The sequence below is a fragment of the Apis laboriosa genome, unplaced genomic scaffold, assembly GCF_014066325.1.
Source record: "Apis laboriosa isolate Shangri-la unplaced genomic scaffold, ASM1406632v1 scaffold99_cov153, whole genome shotgun sequence".
Lineage (NCBI taxonomy): Eukaryota > Metazoa > Arthropoda > Insecta > Hymenoptera > Apidae > Apis > Apis laboriosa.
In genome coordinates, this window is record NW_025224965.1 from 854,159 (window position 1) to 880,458 (window position 26,300).

At 34.7% G+C, this 26,300-nt stretch overlaps 1 protein-coding gene across 5 annotated transcripts in view; it reads left to right on the plus strand.

The window, feature by feature from the left end:
• LOC122719704 (neurotrimin-like) overlaps positions 1 to 26,300 on the plus strand; it is a 248,748-nt gene that overhangs the window by 131,732 nt on the left and 90,716 nt on the right. For 4 of the 5 annotated variants that reach the window (XM_043945751.1, XM_043945753.1, XM_043945754.1 and 1 more), the window contains exon 1: positions 2,234 to 2,344. The exons of the other annotated variant lie outside the window; for it this stretch is intronic. In XM_043945751.1, the coding sequence (XP_043801686.1) occupies positions 2,266 to 2,344 (79 nt within the window). In that variant the 5' untranslated portion in view covers positions 2,234 to 2,265. Of the gene's footprint in view, positions 1 to 2,233; positions 2,345 to 26,300 lie in introns of those variants that run through there. 5 annotated transcript variants of the gene reach the window in all.

Consider the following 26,300-nt stretch of genomic DNA (forward strand, 5'->3'; position numbering starts at 1 on the left):
AACACGTCTCGCATCCGGTGCCGTCACCTTGAAACCATCTCTTACCGGTTTACGAGGCCGCCCCCCGCGAAACTTTCGCTACACTCGCATTCAAAGTCATTCTTCGAAATAGCGCGATGCAGAGAGGTGTAATGTCTGTTACACGGATACGGAGGGTTTATGACTTGCACTACTTCGCATCCCGTGAAAGACGTGAAACGTTTAAACTCTTCCTGAAAAACCTTTTTCGGATGACTTTCGACCCCGTCCCTCGGCGAAACGAAAACGATTTTTTTTAGAGCAGGAATGTTATCCCTTTCACTTTAACGAAGATCGGATTTTCTTTAGTAAATTTATAAAACACAATTTTCGAATGCGCAATAACTTTGTAATTAGCATTTAGATTCATTGATTTATTGATTATCAAAATTGAGTTACGTCATAGTTGCAGGGATGGTTATTTGGAAACATCGTGTGTCGTCGACGATAGTTTGGAACTAATAGCTAATGGATGTAACAATAGTCGTTGCTTATTTAGGTAACGAATAACAATAATTGTTATGTAAATGGAATGGAAATGAAATATAGAGTTAGTTTGAAATTGGAGCAAAGATCCAGATTGGATAGAATGTTCGAGGATAGAATCTTCTCTAGTTTTCCCATTTTTTCTTCTTCTTTTCTGCAAATTAAAATATGCAGGATTTTAATTTTCTAATATTTAACATTTCTTTTTTTTTAATTCAGATTCAAATGAACAACAATGTACATCAATTACAAAAATTTGAAATTGGATCCTTGTAATTTTTAAGTATTTTTCTTATTCCATAACGATTTGATCTTAAATGAAGGGAATCGATGATCGATAAGATATCGACTGATTGATCGATAGTCCGTTAAAAAAAAACCCTGTGCACGTTTTTCCCGATCTGAATCACGAATCTAATCTAACCATCTGACAGAGAAAAATAGATAATCCTTCTGGTCGATCGACCGAGGAAGTGATTCCGTGATATTTTTATTCGGTATAAGTTGGAAGGCTTGATCGAAATCGTGAGATCCCTTTGAACGTGGATAAAATTAATTAAACGAAATTAAGATCAGAACGAAAATATTAATGGCCTATTCGTTGCCGAGGAGGTGCTTAATCTCAATTTAACCCGATACGATAAATTTTCGTATAATCATACAAAGATACCGTATTTCGTTGTGTTGAACAAAAACAATTAACCAAAGAAGTTAACGAAATTGTATTACCATGAATATATACTCCCAAAATTACAAAACACAATGTCCTGAAACTGTTCAGGAAAATCATTTGATTCAATTTTTCAAATCCACTCCTAATAATAATAACATTACAACGATTAAGTTTTTTACTTATATTATTATATATTTATTATATATTATATTATTATTATATATTATTATATTATTATATTAATTTTTTTTACTTATATTACCACAGAATCGAGTGAAATTGTACGCGATAGTCGATAAATTTTAAATCTAAAAGCTTCTATTTGTTACAAATTTCAATCCCTCGTACGCAATACTTCCAATACATTACTCCACAAAAATAATTAATATTACTAATATTAATCCTCGATCAAACGCGAAAGTTCGATTGGAAATTGCATATCAACTTCCATTTCCAAATATTTATCTCCTCGTTCGCAAATCTTCGCCCCAACACTTGCAATCACCGTCGAACCACTCCGCCCCACTCCCAAAATAATTAATTTCCACCCCTCCGACCGGCACACGGGCCGAAAACGATCAAAACCGCATCGATCACGCGAAACCCGATCCTCTACACAACCGTGCTCACCGTCCAAAGTGAGCATCGTGGCGGGATCGTGTGTCTCCGTGAGGAGACAGGTTGGAGCGCCGGCGTCTATCAATCCTAAGGGGAACTTTCGCGGTTGGATTCCTTGGGGCAGTGGTGGAACCCGTGTCTACGTGTGTTTCTCGCTATCCTGGGAACGTGTCTTTCGTACGAGGAAGGCGGGTCCAAGGGTTCGCGATGGCGGAGGGCACGTGAGCCCCGACGGGCGCATGCGAACCAACCCTAAAGCTTTACGGCGATCGAGAAAGGATCCCTCTCTCTCTCTCTCTCTCTCGCTCGCTCGCTCGCTCGCTCAGCGCCATCCACTCTCTCTCGCTCCCTCTCGTTCGAGCCTCGCCGCTGCCTCGACCCGTTGTAGCCCCCTCGCGTGCCAGTCTGCACCGAGATTCCGGCGCGAATCGTCCTTTATTCGTCGCGGCGTCACGCCAACTCCTAGATGGATGTTGCTGAACCGCGTTCTCGTGTCAGCGATTTGCATCGTCGCGCGATTCCTCGCGGTCTGTCCAGCCTTCGTGGAAGGTCAGTGATGAAACCTCGTTCGAAACGTGTCAAATTTGTAAAAAGAAAAAGTTAAGGGGAATCGAGATTGAACAGGATTTTTATACAACCGATTCGAGTGACACGTGTAATGTATATATATATGTGTGTATGTGTGTGTGCGTGTGTGTGTGTGTGTGGAACGCGGTCGTTGATGTGCCTAGGAGAATCTACGTCAATTTTTCGTAAACGTAGTTTGAAATATGTGATCGAGTTCTTTTTTCATCGTGTTCTGTGACACGTCGTAGAGACTTGTTAGATTGGAGCTGGGTACACTGCGATCGCGTTCTTCTTCGTGTGAATACTTCTAATGATAATCATCGTTCGAGGATTTGCTATGCAAAGGATATGGTTTCGACTTGGTGCGTTGGATTCGCGACACATCGGGATTCGACGTGGCACAGTGTTTCAAGGGGGTGGAGATGGATATCACGGTGTTGTTCACCTGTGTTTTTTCACCAACGACGCGTGCAATGATAAATATGCGTTTGAACGCATATTTAACGCGGACCGACAGAGACGGTGTTTGATGGGTATGGTACGCTATTTCCACGCGGTAAATTAGGATAATTTGTTTCCGCGCTTCACACTCGTCTGTTTTTATTTGTATCCCCACAAACCTGTACGGCCAGTGAGATGTAATAATTACGCGAGCTTTTCAATTTGCCTGAAAACATCTCTCAACGTTCGCTGCGGAATAAATCCTGCAGTTCTCGTTTGATCATTGCCTCGTTTAATCTGCGAATGAGAATAATTCTATGAGAAAAAAGTTCGACGAATGTTCGAAGAAATTTAAACAATTTTTTTAAACAAAATTAACTCGAGTGAGATAGGAGGGCATTTTTGATTCTTTATGAAAATATCTTCTTAAAGAAGTTATCAATCCGTGAAAAGACACGGAGAAAATAATTAATTCAAAATATAATAATTTTATCATTTCTACAGCGATTGCAAAGAATATTGGAAGAAAAATTTTGCTGTCAAAATTGATCTCTTAATTTTTTTCTTAAATTTTATCTTTTAATGACATTCAAAGAGATTATTTTTGAGAACCACCTGTATGATTTGGATATATTAATATTTTTTTAAACAAATATATATATAGATAAAATTACCTTTTATGCATCCAAGATTTATCCTAGCGAGAAGCAGGCTGTATAAATTACATATATTATTTTCAAATTTGTAGGAGATACTCGATACGTTTCTCTTGCATCTTAATCATTGATCGACGTACATTTTTTTTTTAATATTCTTCCCAGATCTTTCATCTTGAGCGATGTGAATTTTTAAATATTCTCATAATTTGAAATTCAAATCGATTCTTCCATTTATATTTATGCGGAGAGACTCGATTTCTCGAATGAAAATAAAAATTTTTATTCAACAATTTCGAGATAGGATGGAGCCATGAAGTATTTTCAAAAATGCAATTACAAATGAAATTGAAATTAACAATACACATACCTTACATAAACGTATTCTTCCTTTCGATTTATAGGCAAACATTCCCAAGATACATATCGTCATGTTCATATTTTCACTTCTCAAATATTCCTGCATTCGCAATGTATTAAATTACCGTCTCTTCGTTACTGCTAGGATCGTTTCGATATTATTTTACCTTCATTAAAAAAAAGAATCGACATTAAACCAAGTTAACAATTATTTTCATTTCGTTTTTATTTATCGTAGAATCATTAAACCTGTAAATGATCCAGGAAATATCATCTTCTCGTTAAGAACAACTTAGTTTGCGTTCGATATTATATAGCAATACGATCCCTTGGCAAACTTCGTGTCTATATCCGAGACATGTTACACACCGGATATCTCACTCGTGGTGGAGACTCTGGAAGGGTGGTGTCTCCACCACGAGACTTTCCTCTCGTCGACGCGCGATTATCCCTCGATATCACGCTGCATTATTTATCCGCCCCCATAAAACCGTCGAATTTTCGGCGAAGGCGAGAAACCCTCTCGGAGGAAGGCAAGGAAACTTTTGTCCGTTATCCACCGGGTTCCGCCCTCCTCGACAATAAGAAATGGAACGGAGGAGGCGACTGGCTGCGAAGCTTCCACCTTTTTCATCTTCCCTCTTTTTTTTCTTTTCTCCTCCCTCAACCCGTGCTCCCCTACTTTATTCGAGCAACTTCCCCGCAAGAACCGGAAATCTGTTCGCGCCGGTTGCCAAAAAATCGCTGGCATCGTAACGACGCTCATTTAATTTCGGGCCAACAAATGCTACTGAATGTATCTTCCATGCCAATGTTCTTTTCCAGCTTATTGTTCGAGTTTCAATGCGTGCAAGGACGATGCATTCTTTTCTTTTCTTTTTTTTCTTTGTGGAACGATTAACTCAATCGATAAATCGATGCGAGTTGAATCGAAAGGGGATGAAAGAGTTAGAGCGTTGATATTTGATGATTGTTTGAATCTAAGTTCTTCTTTTTTTTTTTTTCTTTTTTTTTACATTTTTAAAGTTTTAATCATGGATGTATGTGCGGGATTTAGACAAAATGCCTGTTTCGGACTAATGACCGATACATGCATCCAATATAAAAAGATATTCTCGTTGAATATTTCATTATATTTTAAATAACCAATATTGGAATAATTGAATACAGGATTATCGTATAGAATGGAAGATGAATCGTATAGAGAAAGATTACAACACTATTTTTACACTATTTTCCTTATACTTCTTAAAAATATAACACCTTGTATAAATACTTAACTCACTCGCCAACTTTATTAAGGGTGTGAATACTACCCTCGTGTATTTTTTAACGACCAAAGAATCCAATTCTATTCCTCCAATCTCCAATCGATCTCTCTAAAGCTTCGCCCTCGCGTAAAAAAAAAAAAAAAACAACCCTATCAACTCACGAAAAATTCCCCGGTTCCGCCAATTACATCTCATCCCGAAACCCGTGCATAAACTAAACGATTCGAACTAAGATCCTCGTCGAATTAATGCGAATACTTTCCCCTACCTACCCCCGACAGATTCTTGCCGATAAACCACCTTTTAGCGAGCGCGCCCAGCGTTATATCGCCGCCATAAATTCCCTACACTTCTTCCACCGTGTGCCATCTTCTTTGGTAATAAGCTATCGTATAAAGTGTGTCCCATACCTATCTTCGTCCCTGCTCTCACCTCGAGTAAACAGGCGCTCGATACTTTTCCTCCCCCGAGGAGGTTGCTGGGGAGGGGTTTGGGCGAGCGATGGGGTTGTGTTCCACCGATAACCGACAAATTTTTTACTGTGGGCGCTCGAAGAGAAAATCCGAGAGGGAGGGAAAGGGCCATGCAACGATTTTTAAAGCGAGGCTCCCCGAATTCCGTCCCGTAAATCTGTGCGGGGGAGGACTTCACGGTTGTATAGATAGGATAGATAAGGGGATAGACAGTACGGATAGGGGATCCCTTTTGGCCTGTTCACGCGCGTGTATGCGCCATTATAGAGATTCCGAAACGATTCTTTCTCATTTCTCATGGCTCGAGCGTGGATCTTTTTCTCGATTAAGCATTTGTTCGAATGGAAATTTTTTTTCTCAGTTCAGTTGTAATATTATATGTAGTATCGGGATTATAGATTGAAGATTGATTACTGGATTTTTGAGTTTTGTATTAGGTGAATTAGATCTGAAACATTTTTAATCTTTTCTCTAAAGTGTAATTTAAATAATTTTTAAAATATATTTTTGATAATATAATAAGATTATTAATTATTAATAAGATTGATTACTGGATTTTTGAGTTTTGTATTAGATCTGAAACATTTTTAATCTTTTCTCTAAAGTGTAATAATTAAATAATTTTAAATTAAATAATTTTAATTTAAATAATTTTTAAAGTATATTTTTATGTACTAACCCTTTTGCTTATTGATGAGTCTGTGAATTTTCGTGTAGAATCTTGTAAAACTTTGGATAAGTTGCTTTTGATTGTTGGAACGAGGGAAGGCTGTTATCTTAATAACAATAACCTTGATCTATATTGTGATCAGCGATATTCCATCTTTTCCGCCATAAATAATAAAGTCGTTTAAAATGAAGATTGCAGGGGTGAGAAACAGTCAGGTGTAAAGATTGGCGTAGATAGTGTGTATTGCAGTAGTTCTCAAACCGGTTATTTTATCACAAATACGATAATAAGATTTTCAATCTTATGCTTAATATAATATTTTAAATGTGAAATATCCAAACATCCAAATCTGGAAAATATTAAAATAAAAGTATTATAAAAATGATAGGAGTGTTTAAGTATATTTTCGATATAAATATAGTTAATATATTTTTTTTAAATAAATTTTTAAAATAATTGTCACTATATTGTATCCGACTCAATTTCATTTTTCGATAAAATCACAGTGAAGTTGTATTCATTTCCCACATAAAAATTCCACGTATATCTGCAACAAATGCAGATTTTCCAAATTGCAGCCACGATTTTATTTTATGCGTGAATTTGAATTGCTTGGAAATTATCACTGACTTCGAATGCATACGCTTTTCGAAACACGTATTTACATACGTATATACCTATCCTACGTGGAAAGGTTTTTAAATATAGAAAAAAATTTACAAAGTTTCTTTCGTTACATTCCTCTTAATTTTCAACTACAATTCTATCTGAATTCATTTAAACTTTTATTAACAAAAAAAAAAATCGAATCTATCATTCGATCTTTCAGAAACTAAATAATTTCACCCCCTTATGAAATTTAATTCCTATGAATAATCATTGACTTCCATTCCATTCAATAGTTCAACTTGATCAAGTTGATAAACTTCGCTTCTTTATCACGATCCATTGTCAGCAATATATAAATATTGGCAATGGAAAATCTGGCATCGATACTCGTGCCACCCTTCGTTTTGCAATGCACATTAGTTTCACTTTGTCGGGAAATTAGGCTACTGTGATTGAGTGATCTGAATCGATGCACAGCATTGTTCGCAGAATTCCATTGTAAGCATGGTGCGCAGACCGGTCATTAATATACAACACGCCACAAGGCGACATTCAACCCCTAAAATCAGGCGAACGATCTCTTGCCAGCAGGATATTGATTGATCCGTTGAAATAACTCTTCGTTGCAGGCCACAATAATGCTGACTTAACAATGCGTATACCGATCCAAGATTTATGATTCGGTCGTTCTTGACGAATTTTCGCCACAGAAATTATGTACCCTCTTCGCGGATATCGTTCTCCATTAATTTTGACAATCTGATGATCCGATGCTGATCTGATTTATTTGCCATTTTTATTAGATTTTGAATCGAATATCGTGTAGAATGTGTCCTTAGAACTGATTTCTTTTCAATACGACGAAATTGGATAAGTTAAAATTGGGAAAGTAATTTTGTGAAAAAAAAAAAAAATAAAAATAATAAAATAAAATAAAAATGTAAAGATGAAGTAATTTAATCCTAAAATTAGGATCTTCTGATGAAAGGTATTTTTATAATTATAAAGTCTCAGTAAATTTTACGTGCACTTTGATGATTTATTTTAATTGCTTTTGAATTAAATTGGAAAAGATTTTTTTCGTTCGGCTATATCTTTTACGATTCTCGTTCGAAAAATTCGAAGAGGAAATAAAAGAATACGCGTAATCGTAAATCAGTATAATAACTTAAGAAACAAGCATTTAATTCCCTATGGATTATTATGAAATTTTTTATTTTAGATTTTTATACGACGGAATAATTATCCCATAGTTCCAATTAGTACGTTAAATATCATTCACGGAGTTATGAGATGTATAAACGTTAAAATTACCAGCGCGTTATACCAGAATTAATTTTATTTTTAGGCGAACGAAGATGAATTTAATAGCCGGTATTATATATAATAAAATAGATGCACGTTGAAAGTACATTTTCGAAAATTGTTAATTGAGATACATACATTCACGCTTATTATCACGAATGTGGATTATCACGGCCGATTATCACCGAGGTTTGATTAAAATTTACAATTACGATCCATTTTCTCGCTCTAAACACACGTTCATTCTGTATAGCTTTCCAATGTCTGGTAATTGTTATGAACGCGGATAATAAATTTGTTTGTTGTCGATAACAAAATAGGGGGAGAGAGAGAGAGAAAGAGAGGCGATAATGAAAGGAATTTTCATGCCCGTTGTTTTATCAAACTTGTTGACAGATGTTTTCGAATAATTACAGATAAAGGCAAAGGCAATTTTCTGCAAAAATTTATCCCTTCATCGTGAAAGTTTCGTATCATTTTTGTATCAATTATGCACGTATTGTCCCGTGTTCAATTCACCTTGTTCCTCGTTATATATGGCTAATTTAATGGATCAGCATATGTCGTATGGTATTAAAGCCTTTTTTTTTTCTTTTTTTCTTTTTTTTTAGCAATTTCATTTCTCGTTATTTTGCAGATCAAAGCGTGCACTTGCGTGTACGTATCAATATTTCTTTGACACGTTTCAATTTTCGTGACACGGTCACTTTTCGCCTCGTACAAAACGTAGAGTTAATCAGATTCTAGGTGCGATATGATGGATTGTAATTAGCATATCATTAAATTACTATTATATCGAAGATATGCTATACAATTGATATACAGATTCGAAAATTCATGAACGATAGTATACGTATAATATTATTTAGTAGTTGAGTCAATGATTGATGACACAGAGTTTAATGTATCAATCATTGATTGAACTACTGAATAATGATATACGTATATTATGTATACTACATTATTATTTATAAATTTTTGAATGTAATGCATATATATATATAAAATAGGCTCATCTATCTTATATTATATTGTGAATTCTTTGATGTTGTAAACAACATATATACGAATAATATCTATATTGTCAATCCTTGAAGAACAATCTAGTAAGAGAGATTAGAACACGAATATCGCCCTAGATTATTAGTAAAACGATGATTTCTGAAGTTGTGCCATACGTATCACAAGTACATGACTTCTGTAATCTTGAAACTTCCGAGTTTTTGAAACTTCGAAATTCTAGAACTTGCCAGGATTTTCAACAAACTTTGACCAGCAAAATTTCAAAACTTTGCGAAACCGATGTAAAAATCACGTGGTTAAAAATTATCTGTAAAACGAAATCGCGCGAGGAACTTTAGCAAAATAAATTCGAGACAAGGAAAATAATAATTTAATTTAACTTAACAAAGAAATAAAATTATAAATATTGATATTGATTTTATAAAAATCTAGATTCTAGATATTGATCAGATTTAATAATAATGATGATAATAATACTCTGGCGAGAATGAATAAATCGAAAGGGAAATTTCAGGAAAATAGAAATTATACGAGGAAATTTTGAATCAATATTTTTGGAAATATGCTTTCCCAATTCACTTGAAATGCATAATTTTAAATTTAATTCACCACGAATCCAATTTTAAATTTCAACAATTACTCGCAACTATCCACAATATCAATATTTTAACCCAGACTTTATTAATTATTCCTTATTATGTATACTTTCTATACATTTTTCTCTCGCAAAAGAAACAATTCTCGCTTACCTAATTAATAACAAATTACCTTTTTCACATTCTGCAATTCTCTCCTCCTTATCCCAAGGAGCTGCGAATACATTCCCTCGATATTTCTTTATCACGACTTACATATCCTTAAACGCGCCGCCTGTAGGTAGTAAAAAGTGAATAGAAGTGAATACGCGTTTTCTTCACGAGAGAGTGCTTTTTAATTTTCGCTCCCGTTACGGTAAATAAAAGGAAGCGGAGGCAAAGTATAGGCTCGTTCGATCTCGCCCATCTAAAACGATCGATATCGAATATTAAACGGAACGTCGAGACGTATATGCGTGTCAAAGATAAGTCCCTGGCAAAGAGTTGAACGTTTTCAACGATAAATCACAACGATCGACATTTACCATTTCTATATCACGGATATGTATGTATATGTATATATATGTATATATATTTTTTAGCTCGATTCGTGAAATAGACTACACATCAAACGTTTAAATGTTTACTGGGCAAATACAAAAGGGAAGGAGAAAAAAGTGTTTGCCGAACAGACTGAAGTCAGAGTAATTTTACCCCTCACGGTATGATTGAATCTTTGTTTTCTTGCATTTCCAAATTTAGTCTCGTGGATTGGTTTCTGGAAATCGATATCCAAGAGTTATGTGGAATTATATAATTTCTCTGTTGTTGAAGAGTAATAATAAGTTTGCCAGAGATTACTTTTTCCCTCGTCTTATGCAAGATCTCTTTGTGCATTGATGGTTATATAAAGGAATCGATATGGAATATCATCATCGAGAGAAATATTTTGAAAATATTCGTTATGCTTATAGCGTGCTAAAATTGTCGTGAATAATAATTATTTTCTATATATATAACATTATTAGTAGATTTAAAAATTTCATCTTTTTGTTGAACGAATAAATAAATTTTGTCATTTATTTTTAAACGAATTTGAAATATAGTTTCTTTTTTCGCGTAATATAGATCTAATTAAATTTGGATCTATTAAATCTTTAATTTTATTTTTCCTCTGATAAATCTCCTTTTTATAATTACGTTTCCAATTAGATAATATATTACTTATTTCATCCTGGACTGATATCAAGATGGGAATTTCAGAATTAAATTTGAACGGCTATTGGATTTTAAATATTTAATTAAATCCAATTTATCGTAATCGACTTCAAGACGATAATTCTCAACAAGAAGGTGCCACAATTAAATTACTAATGAAATTTATTATCTTTCAAAATTTGTAATAAAATCATGAAATACCATGATGATTTTTATTTTCAAGGTCCCAATTCGATCAATTTATTTCATTTATTCGTTATCCAATTCTATTATCAATTCTTTAAATATCAAGGATACATACCATTCCATAGATCTTCCAAAATTTCGTACACCGTTAAATTCTTTCATAAACGTAAACCTCCTTCGAATCCAAGCAGTGACATCCATTGCACGCCACATGTACATATATATATGTATATATGCATGCATACACATTTGACTCGACTAAATTAGAGATTGTACAACACAGCGCAAATTTCATTTAAGCGGGATAGCAACGAAATTTTCGTCTATATCGCGAGCAGCACGAAACCATTCAACGAGGAGGCTTTCATTTTCACCCCCTACCCTGTTCCGTGTTTATCTAATTGTACACAGCTACCTCAGCGACTTCTGAGTTGCGTTAAACTTCTTCTGCTGGTAGTTGGCGTGCGTAACGACCGAAAGCTGTCTGGAAACGTTCGTGTCGTGTAAGCAACGAATTCTCTTCTATGAGTTATGGCGTCCATCGTGCTTACCTTTTAAGCTGCAAAACGATCGAAATATGCTCGTTCAAGGAACGAATGTACGTTCACTTGTGTACGTTCAATCCAGAAATTCTTTTCCATTCTTTATTTCGCCCACGAGTTATTCTCAATTTGTTTATAATTTGTTAAAATTAAATTAGAACTTTAATAAAGGAAGAAATTTAATAAATGATACATTGAGCTTGAAATTATATTCAGATTAACGATTACTGTAAATTTCTGTAAAGAAAAAGAAAAAAATATTATTGATGCAAGGATTATTCTTATTTTTAAAGCCGGTCTCAGTAATTTTCGAGTTCGAAATTGAATTGCTGGATCAATACATACTTTCATTTAAAATTAAAACGTAGAATTCCTTTCTACACTTTCTACAATTTATTCATTCATAGTAAACTTACAATTTCACAATTTCAAACTTTCAGTTTCAATTTGGTCGACTATCGAACTTCATTCATAATCCTCGAATGACATCACAAATACTCGTCGTAAATTCGTCGCTCAAATTTCGATCCTTCGCAACAAAATACACAAAAATTCTTTTTCTAGAAATTCCAACTAATCCTCCTCTCTCGTTCCAATCCTCCAAACTCGTCCTCCCCCCCCCCCAAAAAAAAAACTTGAAAGGATCTAAAAAAGAAAAGGAAAAAAGGTGAGTGGAAAATCAAATTCGAAGAGAACCAATTACACGAAACACTCAGGTACACACTCCTCTCTTTCTCTCTGAGCAAGGGTGCATTAGCATAATCGGGGGACGGGAAACGAGCATTATTACGCGAATACTCCTCTTTATTTCGGCTTGTACCGTGGACAAATGCGACTAACGTATCGAACTTCCGTCCCGGCTAATTTATGGCGTTGGGATTAGGGGAGTAAAATGGTGGAGGGTGGGGCGGAAAATGGCAATTCTGCAGTGCGGGTGTAACTACCCTTCTTCGTCGACCGAATCCTGGCCGAAACGGGTTCCGCTTAAGAGGCGAACGCCTCCTCTGACCACGGTGAAATATCACCGTTAAGAGAAAGAAACGACGCCTCTGTCCCCCCACGGGGCTTGGCAAAAACAGGGGTAATAAAACTCGGCCCGATGTCCCTGCGTACCTACGCTACAGGGGGGAGGGGGATACGTTCGAACGATTACCTTTTCCACCGGTGTTCCCATGCGTGACTCGAAGTCTCGAGAGTGGGAGAGGACGCTTTATTCCTTCCTTCGTTTAATTGCTTTATTTTCAACGTGGATTTCGGGATGGGTTGCTTGGGGAGGAGGAGAGGGATATTTGAAGTAATGACGAGAAACGGATTCTTTGGAAAGTTTACAGAGGGAGGGTTGGGATAGGTTAAAGATGGAGGAAACGTTCTTGTTGGTGGAAGACGTATATATATATATATATAACGCCTGTTAAGAAATATTCGAGAAACCGGTGCCCCAGTTTTTCGAATATTTTAAAAACTTGTTCGCCCGTTTCGTAGAAATCGAGAAATTTAAATTATATCGTTGGAATGCGAAGTTGGCGGAAAAAGGAGAATTGAAATTAAGGATGAGGGAGGTATACGTGATCTTAATATATGTATATCGGGATCTTTTATTAGTGTTTGATGTCCACTTTTTCTCCACTGTGTATCGCAAAATTATTGTATAAATATAAAATTTATACAATAAGTTCTTCTAGTTTAAAAGTAGATGTTCGAAAGTATATTTCGAGAAATTTTTTTCAGAATTATTTCAGAGTTTCAAGTAAGTTCTGGATGTAAGACAGAAAGATTATCTGCAATTTCTTTGCCAATTCAATTTCGAAAATTTCAAAAGAATAATTATTTACCTGTTTCGAATTCCTTGAGTTTTATCATAAGAAAAAAAAGATGCAAAAAATTTTAACGTAATTTTTAACAGTACTACTAAAATTCTAGTAGGAAAAATATTATTTTTTCACGCTTGATGTTTCAATTGCTGATATTTTTCGCCCGTCTCGTTCGTTATTTATAAATTTTGAAAAGTTCGCGTGTTCCATATTCCGTTGTAAAAATTTCACGCAAAAAAAAAAAAAAAAAAAAAAGAAGAAAAGTAGAATTAAATAATGAAAAATTTCAAAGAGCGGAGACCACGCGCGCTCCACATCGAGGATAATTGTTAAGTCAGAATAAAAATACCACAATTACGGACAAAAGGAGAATCATTTGGCGTAGATCGTACCGCACGATATTACATCGCGATATACACGAACCTTTCGCCATTTTCAACTATTGTATTTCATCTACATTGTATAATACCGACTTATTTCCACACACACACACACGTGCGATCCAGTGGCGATTATACATGGTTTGATGATTATGCGGTCGAAATTATTTATTCTCACGATCAGTGTTATTCGCGTGCCATTGCATCACCTCTCCATTGTAATAGTGTACATAGCAATGTAGGATAGTACGGTATAATTTAGCTGTATATATATTGAACATGTTTCTCGCGCTTTGTTAACCTCCATTCGCGGCATGGACTCCTGTTTCTTCACATTTTTTTCACTTGTTATATATTATCGAACGAACGAAAAAGTTTTTCGATGTTAACGATCTGATAATAAATATTTTCTTATATTCAACTTAATATAAATGTCGTACACATCTATTTCGCGATATCGTGATAATTATTATTACAATCTTTTTACCGAATTTTATCGAAAGTAATTATTTTATTTAAAATTCATAAATATATATATATATATTTTTTAAAGTAAATATAAATCGAAAAATAAATTTATTCTGGAATTTATTTGTATAACAACACAAGAAAATATCGATACAGAAATTTGATATCAACTAGAAATTCTGTTCGAGTTGTTAAATTAAAATGGTTGGTTGAATCAACATTTTAATGATCGATAAAATAAGGTAACGTAATACATTTTCTCATCGCTTAAGCAAGACAGGCCAATTATTTATTAATTCTGGGAAGAACGAGATTTCTTGTACCGATTTCAATTAACTCTTTCGACCCTATGAAAGCCTATACCCGCCAAGCAAAATCCATTCTCTTGATTTATGAACATTTCAGGTATTCATATGCATCAAACAAAATTCCATTGTTGTAGTTTATGTATGCTTATGTGTATTCAACCCGGTCTATAATGATTTCCTTTCAGTAAAAATATGAGATTGCACTTTGAAAGCGTATTTTCACGTTATTTTTATTCGAGATTTTTATAACGGGACCAGAAGTGTATGGAGCTCGTGAATATGCTTCATTGATTCGACCTGTTAACGAGTTAACTCGTCATCCGGCTTGTCTATAGTTCGAATCTGATTAATTGTTGGACCGGTGATTCACTGGTTTTTATAATACGTCAATACCTGCCATTAAATATATACGTTCAAAAGTTTCATGACATTTATTTACTCGAAAATTAAAAAAAAAAAAATTGGATAAGCGATGATCATTATTAATCGATATATACAATCAAAATATAAATGATATTTGATATTTTGAACGATAACGAATGAAAACAACAAGGAAATATAAGGCGTGGAAATTTAATATTTTTACTGTGAAATGCATGTAATATTAAAATTCGCGATCACGTATTTTAAAGTTTGGTTTTTTCGAAAAACATTGCTTGTTAAAAACGAGAAAGTTTTATTATTTTTTTTTCTTGATGCATTGTACCGAATGAAATTCAAAATTAATGATGCGTTAAAAAAAAAATCAAAAAATTTCTTTCATTTTAAAAAAATCTGTTTTTCAAAAATCCAAAATCGAATCGAGTAAAATTATTATATCGATATCGATTTCGAATTTTCACACGTAAAATTATCTCTAGCACCAATCACAAAATATTATACACATCTTTATGTTATAAATGTGCATCCTTGTATTAAAAATTCTTTAAATTCTCATAAATAATTTCTGAAGAAGAATAGAAAGAGATTAAAACTATGATATTTCGAAGAAAACTTTCTAAATTTCCGTCTTAATTAAACATCCTTACAATATTGTTTAAAATTTCGACGAGGTTGTTAACCATGAACGTGTTAACCAACTGTGTTACGCTATAGAGTTTCAGAGTTTTCCACAAACTGGCGATCTAACGTTATCTGGAAGATTCTCTTCACGCCCCTTTAGAGCAATTTTCCAAGGCAAACTTGATACAAACTTCCAAATGAGCATACTATCGCCACATTACAACAATTTTTAATTTTCCCTCCAAGGTAAAGCTAAACTGAATACACCAACTCTGAACCAATTCTTTTTTCGTCCATACGTAAGAAATAATTAAAATTATTACAATCTCGATTTTGCAGTCACGATTTTTAAAATTGAAATTATGAGACTGCGAATTTTCTTATTCAAGCCAAAAGTGTGACATTCAATATTCTCTTCATCATATTTTATTTAATCAAATTTAAAAAATAATAAAATTATAACCCATTTAATAACTGCTTTATAAATACATAATTTGAATATCTAAGAATAGAAGAATTTTTCCTTTAAAAATTCAAGATCATTGATATTTTACACACACATTTCTTTTCTTGCTATTAACCCACTATTAAAACCCACATTCATACACATTTTGCATAATGACTTTTGAACAACTATTGATTCTAAAAATTAAAATCAAATACAAGATTTATCTCTTTATCAAAAATTCCTTCGTACAAACAGATTGTCCCTTCTCCCTTAAATAAATTAAAATTTCGTCCCGCAAAAAAATCGCTCCGTGATCAACGTCCTATATTTAATTCGTAAATTACACGGATGATCGATACGTCTATTATTGGGAGCAGCGGAGAAAATTTCGATCGTCGCGTGAGTTCTCGAGGGGCGATCGTTGACCCAGTGGATGAAGCGACCCAGCTGCATGATAACCGATTAAAGAACGCCGCTACTCGCTATACGAGTCAAGGAGATTTCTTCGATTGCACCGGGGGACGATAATTGGAGATTGGCTCGCGACCCAGCCATCCTCCACCATCGTTTGATGTGGCGGTGATGGCCCCAGGGCGCTTTCGTTTCTTCTGTTAGCCGATCCGTAGACAATGGCGGCGGGGAATTGATTTCACAATCGGTTTGGCCGCCCGATTTATCGTTGATCGAACGACCATTTTCCAACGAGACGAGTGCTAAGGAATAAATGTAATGTTGTAGGTAAGAGGAATGGATCGAGATTCTGAATGTAAAATTTGAGAATTTGAGAAAAATGTAATATGGAAAAAGGCAGCGAAGTATTTGAAGAATGAGAGAAATCTTTATCTACGTAACTTTATTTAATTAACATGTTCAATGGGATATTAAAAATCGAAAGGGATCCTTCGATGATGGATATTGATTTTCGATAAATATATAAAAAAAAAAAAGAAATTGAAAGAGAATTCGAGAGAAGAATTTGTTCAATATTTTTTTTGTTGTTTCTTCTTTGACTAATTAATTAGTATTAGAAGATTAATTTAAATTTTCATTATTTCTAATATTGAAGAGTTCAAGAGTGAAATAAGTAGATTCTAATTGAATGAAATTCACTTGAAGAGGAAGGAAGTACAATGCTAAAGATTTAACTAACAAACCGCAATCGGTTTTAACAACTTTCACAGCTTTAACCGACTTGAACAACTTGTACGGATTGAAACGTAGCCTCCAACAGACTTATGCACGTATACCAAGAACTGACTAAAACAAACTTCAACTGACCACTGTGCTTTTCAATCTTATTTCATTCATTGTATATTTATTCGATGTCAATTCGGAAGTTTATTCTCTTCACTCGAATACTTGCAGATTTAATTGAGAATACATTCAAATAATCGCAAAATTATAACATTTTGCACAGTATATTTTTGCGATTTATCCTGCCAGTTTATCTTCTAGAAATCACGCCTTACATTTTCTTCTTACTTTTATCCAAGCATCCTATATAACTCGAAAAATATGATTGAGAGTAAGTGACTCCATCAGGATGAGTCATAGTGCAAAGGGTGAGAATGACTAAGAGGGATGATTCGATGAAGGATGAGACTACCAAAACCTTCCCACATCCTTCTTTCACACCATTTCAAATACTTGATCTAAATAATAATTCTCTTTCATCCCTCTGATTAAATATTCATCAACCTCTATATCCCATACTCAAACACTCCTTAGCTCGCTCTTCTCCCGTAATATAACTATCCAAGCAATTTTCATCCCTCCACCCATATACCAAAAATATACGATTACTTCAATAATTTCCCTCTTCAAACACTCTTCACTCGCTCAATATCCTGTCCACCATAATTATCCAATTCCAAACTCCAATACAAACACCTTCATCCCCTTCTTCACCCACAACATCAAAAGTGTACAAGAGTACTTGACTCACATTCCTTAATAATTTATCCAATAACGCTCACGAACGCCGGTCAAAAAACCAGTAGCACGCCTCAGCGTTAAAAACGGCGCAGAATCTCACCCACCACTGGCCTAATTCCCCTCGAAAACAACGGAACATCCCCACGCAAACAACGGAACATTAACCGCACCGTGGATTTCCATCGCTTGGGCAAAACGGTTGGAGGGGAAGGAGGGGGGAGAGTAGGGGGTAATCCGCAAAACGTTGACCGGCTAATTGCGCAAAGAACGATGCGATCCAAGATACGTGGGCACGCGTAGCCGAAAGGCAAAATCCACGACACGACAATGCAACGAGCCCTGTCGTCGTTCCACCCCCCTAAAACAACGCCACCGCACATATAACCCTGTTATATCGCGGTGTGCCGAGGGAGGGGGGAAGGAGAGGGATGAGGGGGATGGTACCCGGTGCCAGATTGCGCTAATTAATGCTAATTGCCCGAACTAATAAATAACTGCATGAATAAACATATTCGTTGCCCGGTGGTGGGGCTTGGAAGTTCGCTTGGAAGGGTGGAGATTTCGGGGAAGGGGAGGGGGTTGTTAAAGCACTCTGCACACCACATTGCGAGATAGTTAAGTAATTAATTGTTGTTTTGGCGATACGAAATTTGTTATTTGGCAATTTTGGTGATTGTTGATGGATTTAAATAATTAATTGTTGTTAGAGGGGATATTTTTCGACTCGTGAAAAATTTTTTATATTGTCGATTAATTTAGATATTTTCTCCTGAATTTCACTCAAATTTGATCAAACGTAATATTCTTGAATATTGTATATAAACCGATTAGATCGAATTTTTTTATTTGATATAATATTATAAATACACGTATTGAGTCACGCAGATACGCGTACACTATAAATTTTTGCTAAAATAAATAATTTTTTTTCCTTTTCTTCCTTTCGAATATTGTTTTTCGAATCTAGGAAAGCTAGTGACACATGTAAATCAATATATCTGTCTCGAAATATGAATCAATATCACTGTCAACATCGCAACGATGCAACGATGCAGCTGCTATACATGCATACATTTCTACACGCGATGCAACTTCTATCCATGAAAATTTCGTTTCGTTTCACCGTTTGTGCAGGATACTTAATATAGAAGAGGCCGAGGACACGATAGAAAGAGAGAGAGAGAGAGAGAGTGGGGAGGGGAAAACGGGCTAGGGGAACTGGCAACGAAACGTATGCGCCGTCAGGCGTGGAGGTGCAAGCACGCTACACAGTATACGCTGAAATATTCATCGATCTCGGTTGCGGCAATTACGGTCCGCAAAACGAAGCCGTTCTCGTGTGTATCCCTGGCCACGCTGGAAATTTATCTGTACGAATGAACGCGCCATCCCTGCTCTGCGGCCATCGTTCGACCTCGTTCCCGCGAGTACCCGCCTGAAAAAAGAGCCGCGGAAGGTGTGCACACTCTCGTCCTCCTCTGTTTGTCTATGGAAAACAGGGGAATTCTCGACGACGAAAGAATATTGCGGTGCCTCGTGCATTTGACAGGAAGTTTGGTGAGAGAGTGAGTGGTTAGCAGAGTGGGAGATGATGAAATAATGATGATAGTTAATGACTGATGGAAAATTCTCTGGGATGGAGTTTATTTAAGATGGGGAAATTAAGGAGATAAAAACATGATTTAAAATTTATTGTTACTGTAATTTTAACGCAAATTGGACGAGAGTTATATAGCACAGTTCGGGGTACGTTGTATATACTGGGATGTATTATTTTAATTTGGTTATTACTAATGGATTTTCGTGCAAATAATATATTTTTTATATTAACCGTGCTTCGAATATTTATATGGTAAATGGCATAAATACTGATGTTTAAAATGTAATGAACTCGTTAAATCTCGTTTGATTAATCAATATAATTAAACCCGCATCGCTCCATTAAATAAAAATTCAATTTGCTTCGATTGAAGGACTATGAAATTAATTTAGAATCTTTAATGCATCATTGGTAGTATCTTTGTAAACAATATTGTTCCATGGATAAATATATTTATTTCATAATTTATCCTAAAACTCGAGTAAACCTTATAAAAATTAGGAAAACTTTGAACCGCTATATCTTCGATGTTAATAATTTCCGGTCAACGAGTAACCATTATAAGAAGCGTGGAACCTTACCCTTTAAAACACTTTTTTATTTATCCCGATACGACTTCCGGTTCCCGAGATATCATCGTGTAAAGCAAAGATAATTTTTGATCATTTACTTTAAACCCCATATTCCTATTGAAATTAAGAAAAATTTAAATCGTTATAACTCCGAAGATAATGATTTTTTATCAATGAGTGAACGATCATTAGAAGCGCGGAATCTTCCTCTTTAAAACGCTTTTTCATTTATTTCGATACGATTTCCGGTTCCCGAGATATCGTCGTGTAAAGGAAAGCATAATTTTTAATCGTTTACTAACGCTATCCTTGTCGCTTATTCGGATCTCTCGCTCGCACCTTGTCTCACTGACTTATCCGAAATCCCAGACGAGTAACAGACGCGATTCTTGGAAAAACATAGTACGCACTTTCAGGAAAAATAGATCACTAGATGGCGCCACCATTCATATTTTCTACCGTCTTAAGTGCTCTAAACACTTTAAATTTTTATATCTCGGCAACGGATTGAGATATCGGGATAAATCAAAAAGCAATTTCAACGGGATGATTTTCTCTTTTTTCTGAGTGGATTTTGATAAGAAAATTTTTAGTTTCTTTACAAGAAAATATTTGAAGTTTGCAAATATTTCAGCATTTTATGCAATCAGTGGAAAGTTTTATTTTGTATTTTTAAATAGTTATTCTTTCTTTCTTTTTTTTTTTTTGTTAAAAAATAATATTTCGTTAAAATATTTATTGTATGAATTTTGATACGTATATCCAAGTTTCATTGCAATTTAAACTAATAAACGATACATGGCAATAAATACAAATATCATTGGTATAGAATAATGTTATTTTCCAAATAGCGCACAAGCACGTTCCGTTGACCGAAAATTGAAATTTCACGCGATAAAATATCGAGATAAAAATTCCTATCCTCTGGGCGTTGACTTCTCGTACCAGGAGAAAAAAAAAAAGCGTAAATGTTTATTCGATACTTGACTCGCGCGGATGGAAATGGGAAAACGTGTTACATCGAAGCGAATGCAATCTCCGATGACGTATCTCAGATAAGTAATTTACCACCATAAGCGATTCTCGTCTACGTTTCGATTCTATATTTATCGCGAATACAGGGGGACGAATTTAAAATTCAAATACGGGAAATCAACGTGAGTTATGGCGTTCCACTTCCATTTTTCACTTACGCGTGAGTTAATCACGATGAAAAGACAAACGACATGTTCGATAGAGGAGTGAAATATCTTTTAAGCAAGTTAATTCAAACTTTAAATTTTATCGCTTTATCTTTTATCGAAAAATAAAAATAATATTCATACATGATTATTTGTAATTTTAGAGAAATATTTTTAAAATCATATTCTTTTTTTTTAAAAAAACACGACGAATACTTTCGTTTATTCCACTGAAACTTTGAATCTAAAGTTTGAAATTTATTCCAATTCATCTTTTCAAAATTTTTATAATGACGATTTAATTTGATCTATTATTTATTTGAAAAAATTACAAGAAAACGAGTATGACCAATTATTTGGAACTAAATAGATATTTGTTGAGTTAAAAATTTTCTGTTAATGATTTAAATTATTCTTCTTTTTCGCTGTAAATCCTACGCTAGTATATTGTACATCATTAAAAGTTACAAACATTAACAAATAGACAAATATATAACGAAAACGAAATCATTAGAAACGGTGAAGAGTGAAAATGTAGTTTAAAACTGTTGTAAAAAAATTAATTAATCATGAACAGTAAAATTTGTCGTTTCGTTGACTATTTATTTCGTTCCACTATTGTAACGTTATTCTAATTTTTCATCCGAAATTTATCATACCTCCTGTTATTTTCATAATTATTCCAAGAACGTTCTGTGTGCAGCTTATACCTTGCACAAATGCATTGCTTTTAATACGAATACTAGGTAACAAGCTTTTGCGTGTTTCACTGTATTCAAGTGAATTACAGAATTATCTTATTACACAAGTATAAGAAGAAATAAGAAATTAAAACTAATAGTAAAATAAAAACGTTGTAGAATATGCTATCATTAAAATTTATTTTTATTCCATAATTAATAATAACGTTAATTTTTGTATTATAAATTTTACTTACAATTATTTTTTTATCCAAAAAAAGTTGAAAAATGAAGTTGGAGAATTTATTAATATAAAAAGATTTTAAATCATTATGCAAAATTTAGATCATTCAGATAGATAGTTTACATTCTCACTGAACGATCCAATTTTTGAAGCGAATAAATATTACAACGGTTACAGATTTATTCGAGTGGAAATTCGTTTGAGCGAAACTTACGCTTCGTGGTGCAAATTCGTGTAATGTTTCAATGAAAACTTGAGGAAGTTCGAGAACCAAGTAACTACAGACGAGTATCAATTGAAAGGAACAGTCACGTAAACTTGATATGGAGACCCATGTGTTAATTCCAGAGAAGTTTAATGGGGGATAAGTTGAATAACAGAAATTGAACAACAACAATGATTAAATATCACGAGAGAGATAGAGATAGAGATCTCGTGTGTATACATTTCACGTGACTGCCGAGTTTATAAATCGTCCTGCTTATATTTGGTCGGTGGTTTTTATGTGTCACGTTTCTGGTCCGAGAGGGGATCGACTGCTATCCCTTGGGATAGGGTAGCAGGGTTGTAAATCGCTCGGATCTACGCCCTTCCAGTATCGTGTCGAGAAATCTGGCCATCTCGAATTATATTTAAATGAACGAGCTACTCTTTGGAAACGAAATTTATACACCAGTGAAATTCTCTTGTTTATATTTAATTATTTAAGAAATTATAAATTATATTTTTATATTATTAATTAATTTAAGCTTCTTCTGCATTGCATGAATTGATGTTATTATTTTTTTATATTTAACTTGCTAGACATCTTTGAAATGATAAAAAAAAGATAATAATGATTTTCATTTATAATTTCTTTTTCTTTTCAGTTTCTTTTTAATTTTTGTACTACGATACATTATTTTTTTATACGTGAAAATACTCTAGATAATCGTGTACATATTATCATAAATAAGTGGCAATAATGTAGCACGACTACGGTTCATTGAAACAGGTGGTCCAATTACGTGCATTTAATCTCGGAATTCAAACACGCGGTCTGTTTTTTCTAACGTTGCGCCAGAATTCCACTTTCTTTCATTTCAATATTATACGGGAAAACTCTCGTTTTTCCTCCTGGTAAAATTGCAACGATTAAAGTAAACGGTCTCTCTGAATTAAGATTTCGTCACGCAACAAAAAAGAAAAAAAAATACTATTGCGCACGCAATAGGTGATATAATATAGCTTCGTATGCTGTGATATACCTCTTGTATACCGGGGTGAAACACCCTCTAATCGAAATATCGCATAAATATTGACCATGCAATGCGAAACACTTAATTTCTAATTTCACCTGCATAACGATCGCGGTATTACCACTAAGTACAATATATATATTTAAATACTTTCTAAATTGAATTTCTAAACTTCAACTTCGAAAATTTAAATTTTTAATCTTCAATCTTCAACAATACTACTCGACTCAAAGATTCGAAATCTTTCGTTTCTAATTACACAAATTATTCATTGAAAAGAACTATCTATAATACTTTTCGATACAAGAAACATTACCTCATTGCATTGACTTTAAAAAAAGATAACTTTCCAATTGTCAATAAAATCTCAAGCTTCGCCTCAAAATACTCGAATATAATATTTTATTCGCAAAATTGACGATGAAACCCGAAGTGTGGACAATCACCTACGTGGGCGTACCAGTCATTTCGAAATCCCCAAACAAATACAAACGCAAAGTGAAACGTTCCAAAGAGAGATTTGAAATCTCGTTGCAGTTCGTGCATATATGCGTGTTAGCAGGGAATTCCACGTATTCTAATGTAATGGTCCTCCTCGTACGAGTGGACGAGTGTTTGTAACGGCATTTACGGAAAAGGGGATGCAGCCCCTCTTTCTCTCGCCTCGACCGAGTTGCAAGCTAACCCCTCTGGGAATAATTCCCCGCATAAGTCGGTGGCCCATATATGAAAAAAGTTAGAGCCAATTATGGTCGAAATATTTCATAAAAGCGCGTTGAAATCACTATCTGCCTCGCGATAGCTTTCAAAGTACAATAGCGGTAGTAATTAGAGAGTCCTCCTCGTTGTGCGTATGTGATTACCACGTAATAATTTCTGTAAAATCCGTTATCACGCGTACGATCTCGTTTCGTTTATTTCTCTAATTAATACGATACCTGTACTTTGATTCGGTGAATTTATCTTGCATATTCTTTTCTCTTCTTCTAATTATTAAACTCATATATTTAGAGTTTTGTTGGATCCACTTGTCGAGATTTTTTTTTATTTATGATTATATTATTGGAATGTTTATGCAACGTCTTTTTTTACGAATATGATCGTTGAAGAAACGGAATTTGAAACGTTTATTTCATTTTACAAATATACTCTGTAAAATTTAACATATAAAGTAAAGGAAGAATTTTTATTTCAAATTATTTTCAAATATAGAAAAAAGAAGAGGGACAAAATATCCAAAATAAATTACTTGCGTTGCGGGAGAGAGAGATCAATTCAATCCTTCAGGTTCCATCCTTTCCCGAAACAAATTCAACCCCGGGCCAAATACTTAAAAAAAATCTTTCGTTACAACGAACGCGCCCGACAGACAACCCATCCCGAAATGTTTTCCACGTTTCACTCGATATATCAAATTCACGACCACGATTCAATTCAACGAACGAAATCCCGACGAATCCGCCAGACCACGTAGGGACTACCTACCCCCTAAACTACTACCGTTGAAGCTACCGTTTCAACATAAGGGTTGAAAAACCCGCGAAACGGATCATCTCTCCCCCCTCCCCTCGTATTATTTATATCACGACCCCCTCCCCTCCCCAATGTTTTCAAGAAGAAACGTTAACCCCTCGCTCATTTCTCACCCTTCGTTTCTCCCCTCCTCAATCCCCTCACATTCGAAACATCTCGGTAATTCGGCCGGCATTGGCCGGGCCTTCAGTTTTTACCTACGCGCCGTCTCGCGGAAAACGGCTTTATTCAGAGACTGTGGTGTTCACTTAACAATTTACCCGATCTTTAGAAAGGCGATGGAACACCGTGAATGGGATTTCGGGCATCCGCCACGAAGGCACGTCGGATGAAAAGTGCGGGAAATCAAGGAAATAAAGTGCTTGTCGGTGCTTGCACACGCACACACACGCGTACACGCACGCGTATGCGCGCGTTTTTTTTCCATACATGGGTGTAGAGCGCTAGAAAAAAAATAAAATAAATAAAAAATAAAAAAATAAAAAAGCTTTCGAGACATAAATGCGCACCGTTAGCCCGCCGGGATTCAGCCGCGGATTCTATGCTATCCGTTTGTACGAGAAAGGGAGAAAGAGATATATATATATATATAGAATGAATGCCGTTGTCGTTATTCTCCCCGAGGAATTTTTGTTTCACGGATCAGAGTGTTTCACGACAAGGCACGTTACATCTATCGAAGATATTTTTTCGTTGGAGAGGATACAATGAACAGAGTTTTACATCTGTTCGAATGGATTGGATGTCTTCGTTGTTTAATGGCTGATGGAATATCGGCCATCTTTATTGGTATAGATTGTGTGAGGAAGAGTGGAACGGCGAGGGGTTACTTAGAGTAATCAGCTTGCTTTTGGAATTTTATTTTATTCCGTTATTAGAATTATGATTGTTTCTTAATAAAAGCATACGAATTTTGTGTTTTTAGAAGAAATTTATATGCTTTTTAATACATGAATGAAGTTATTCCTCGTAATTTTACTTTTGTAAAATCTTGCTTCCATTGTTAACTTTTACAAGTTAATCTTATCTTATTGAAAAATTACTTTAACAAATAAATTATAGTATTTGAGAGATGGAAGAAAAAGTTCGATTGAAGGATTTGATAAAAATTGATAACAATATAATTTTACCTAGGAAAGTTCTCCTTTTCTTTCCAATTTTCTCATCTCACGTTCTCCGAGAAGATCGATAGATCTTCTTGCCAATCGA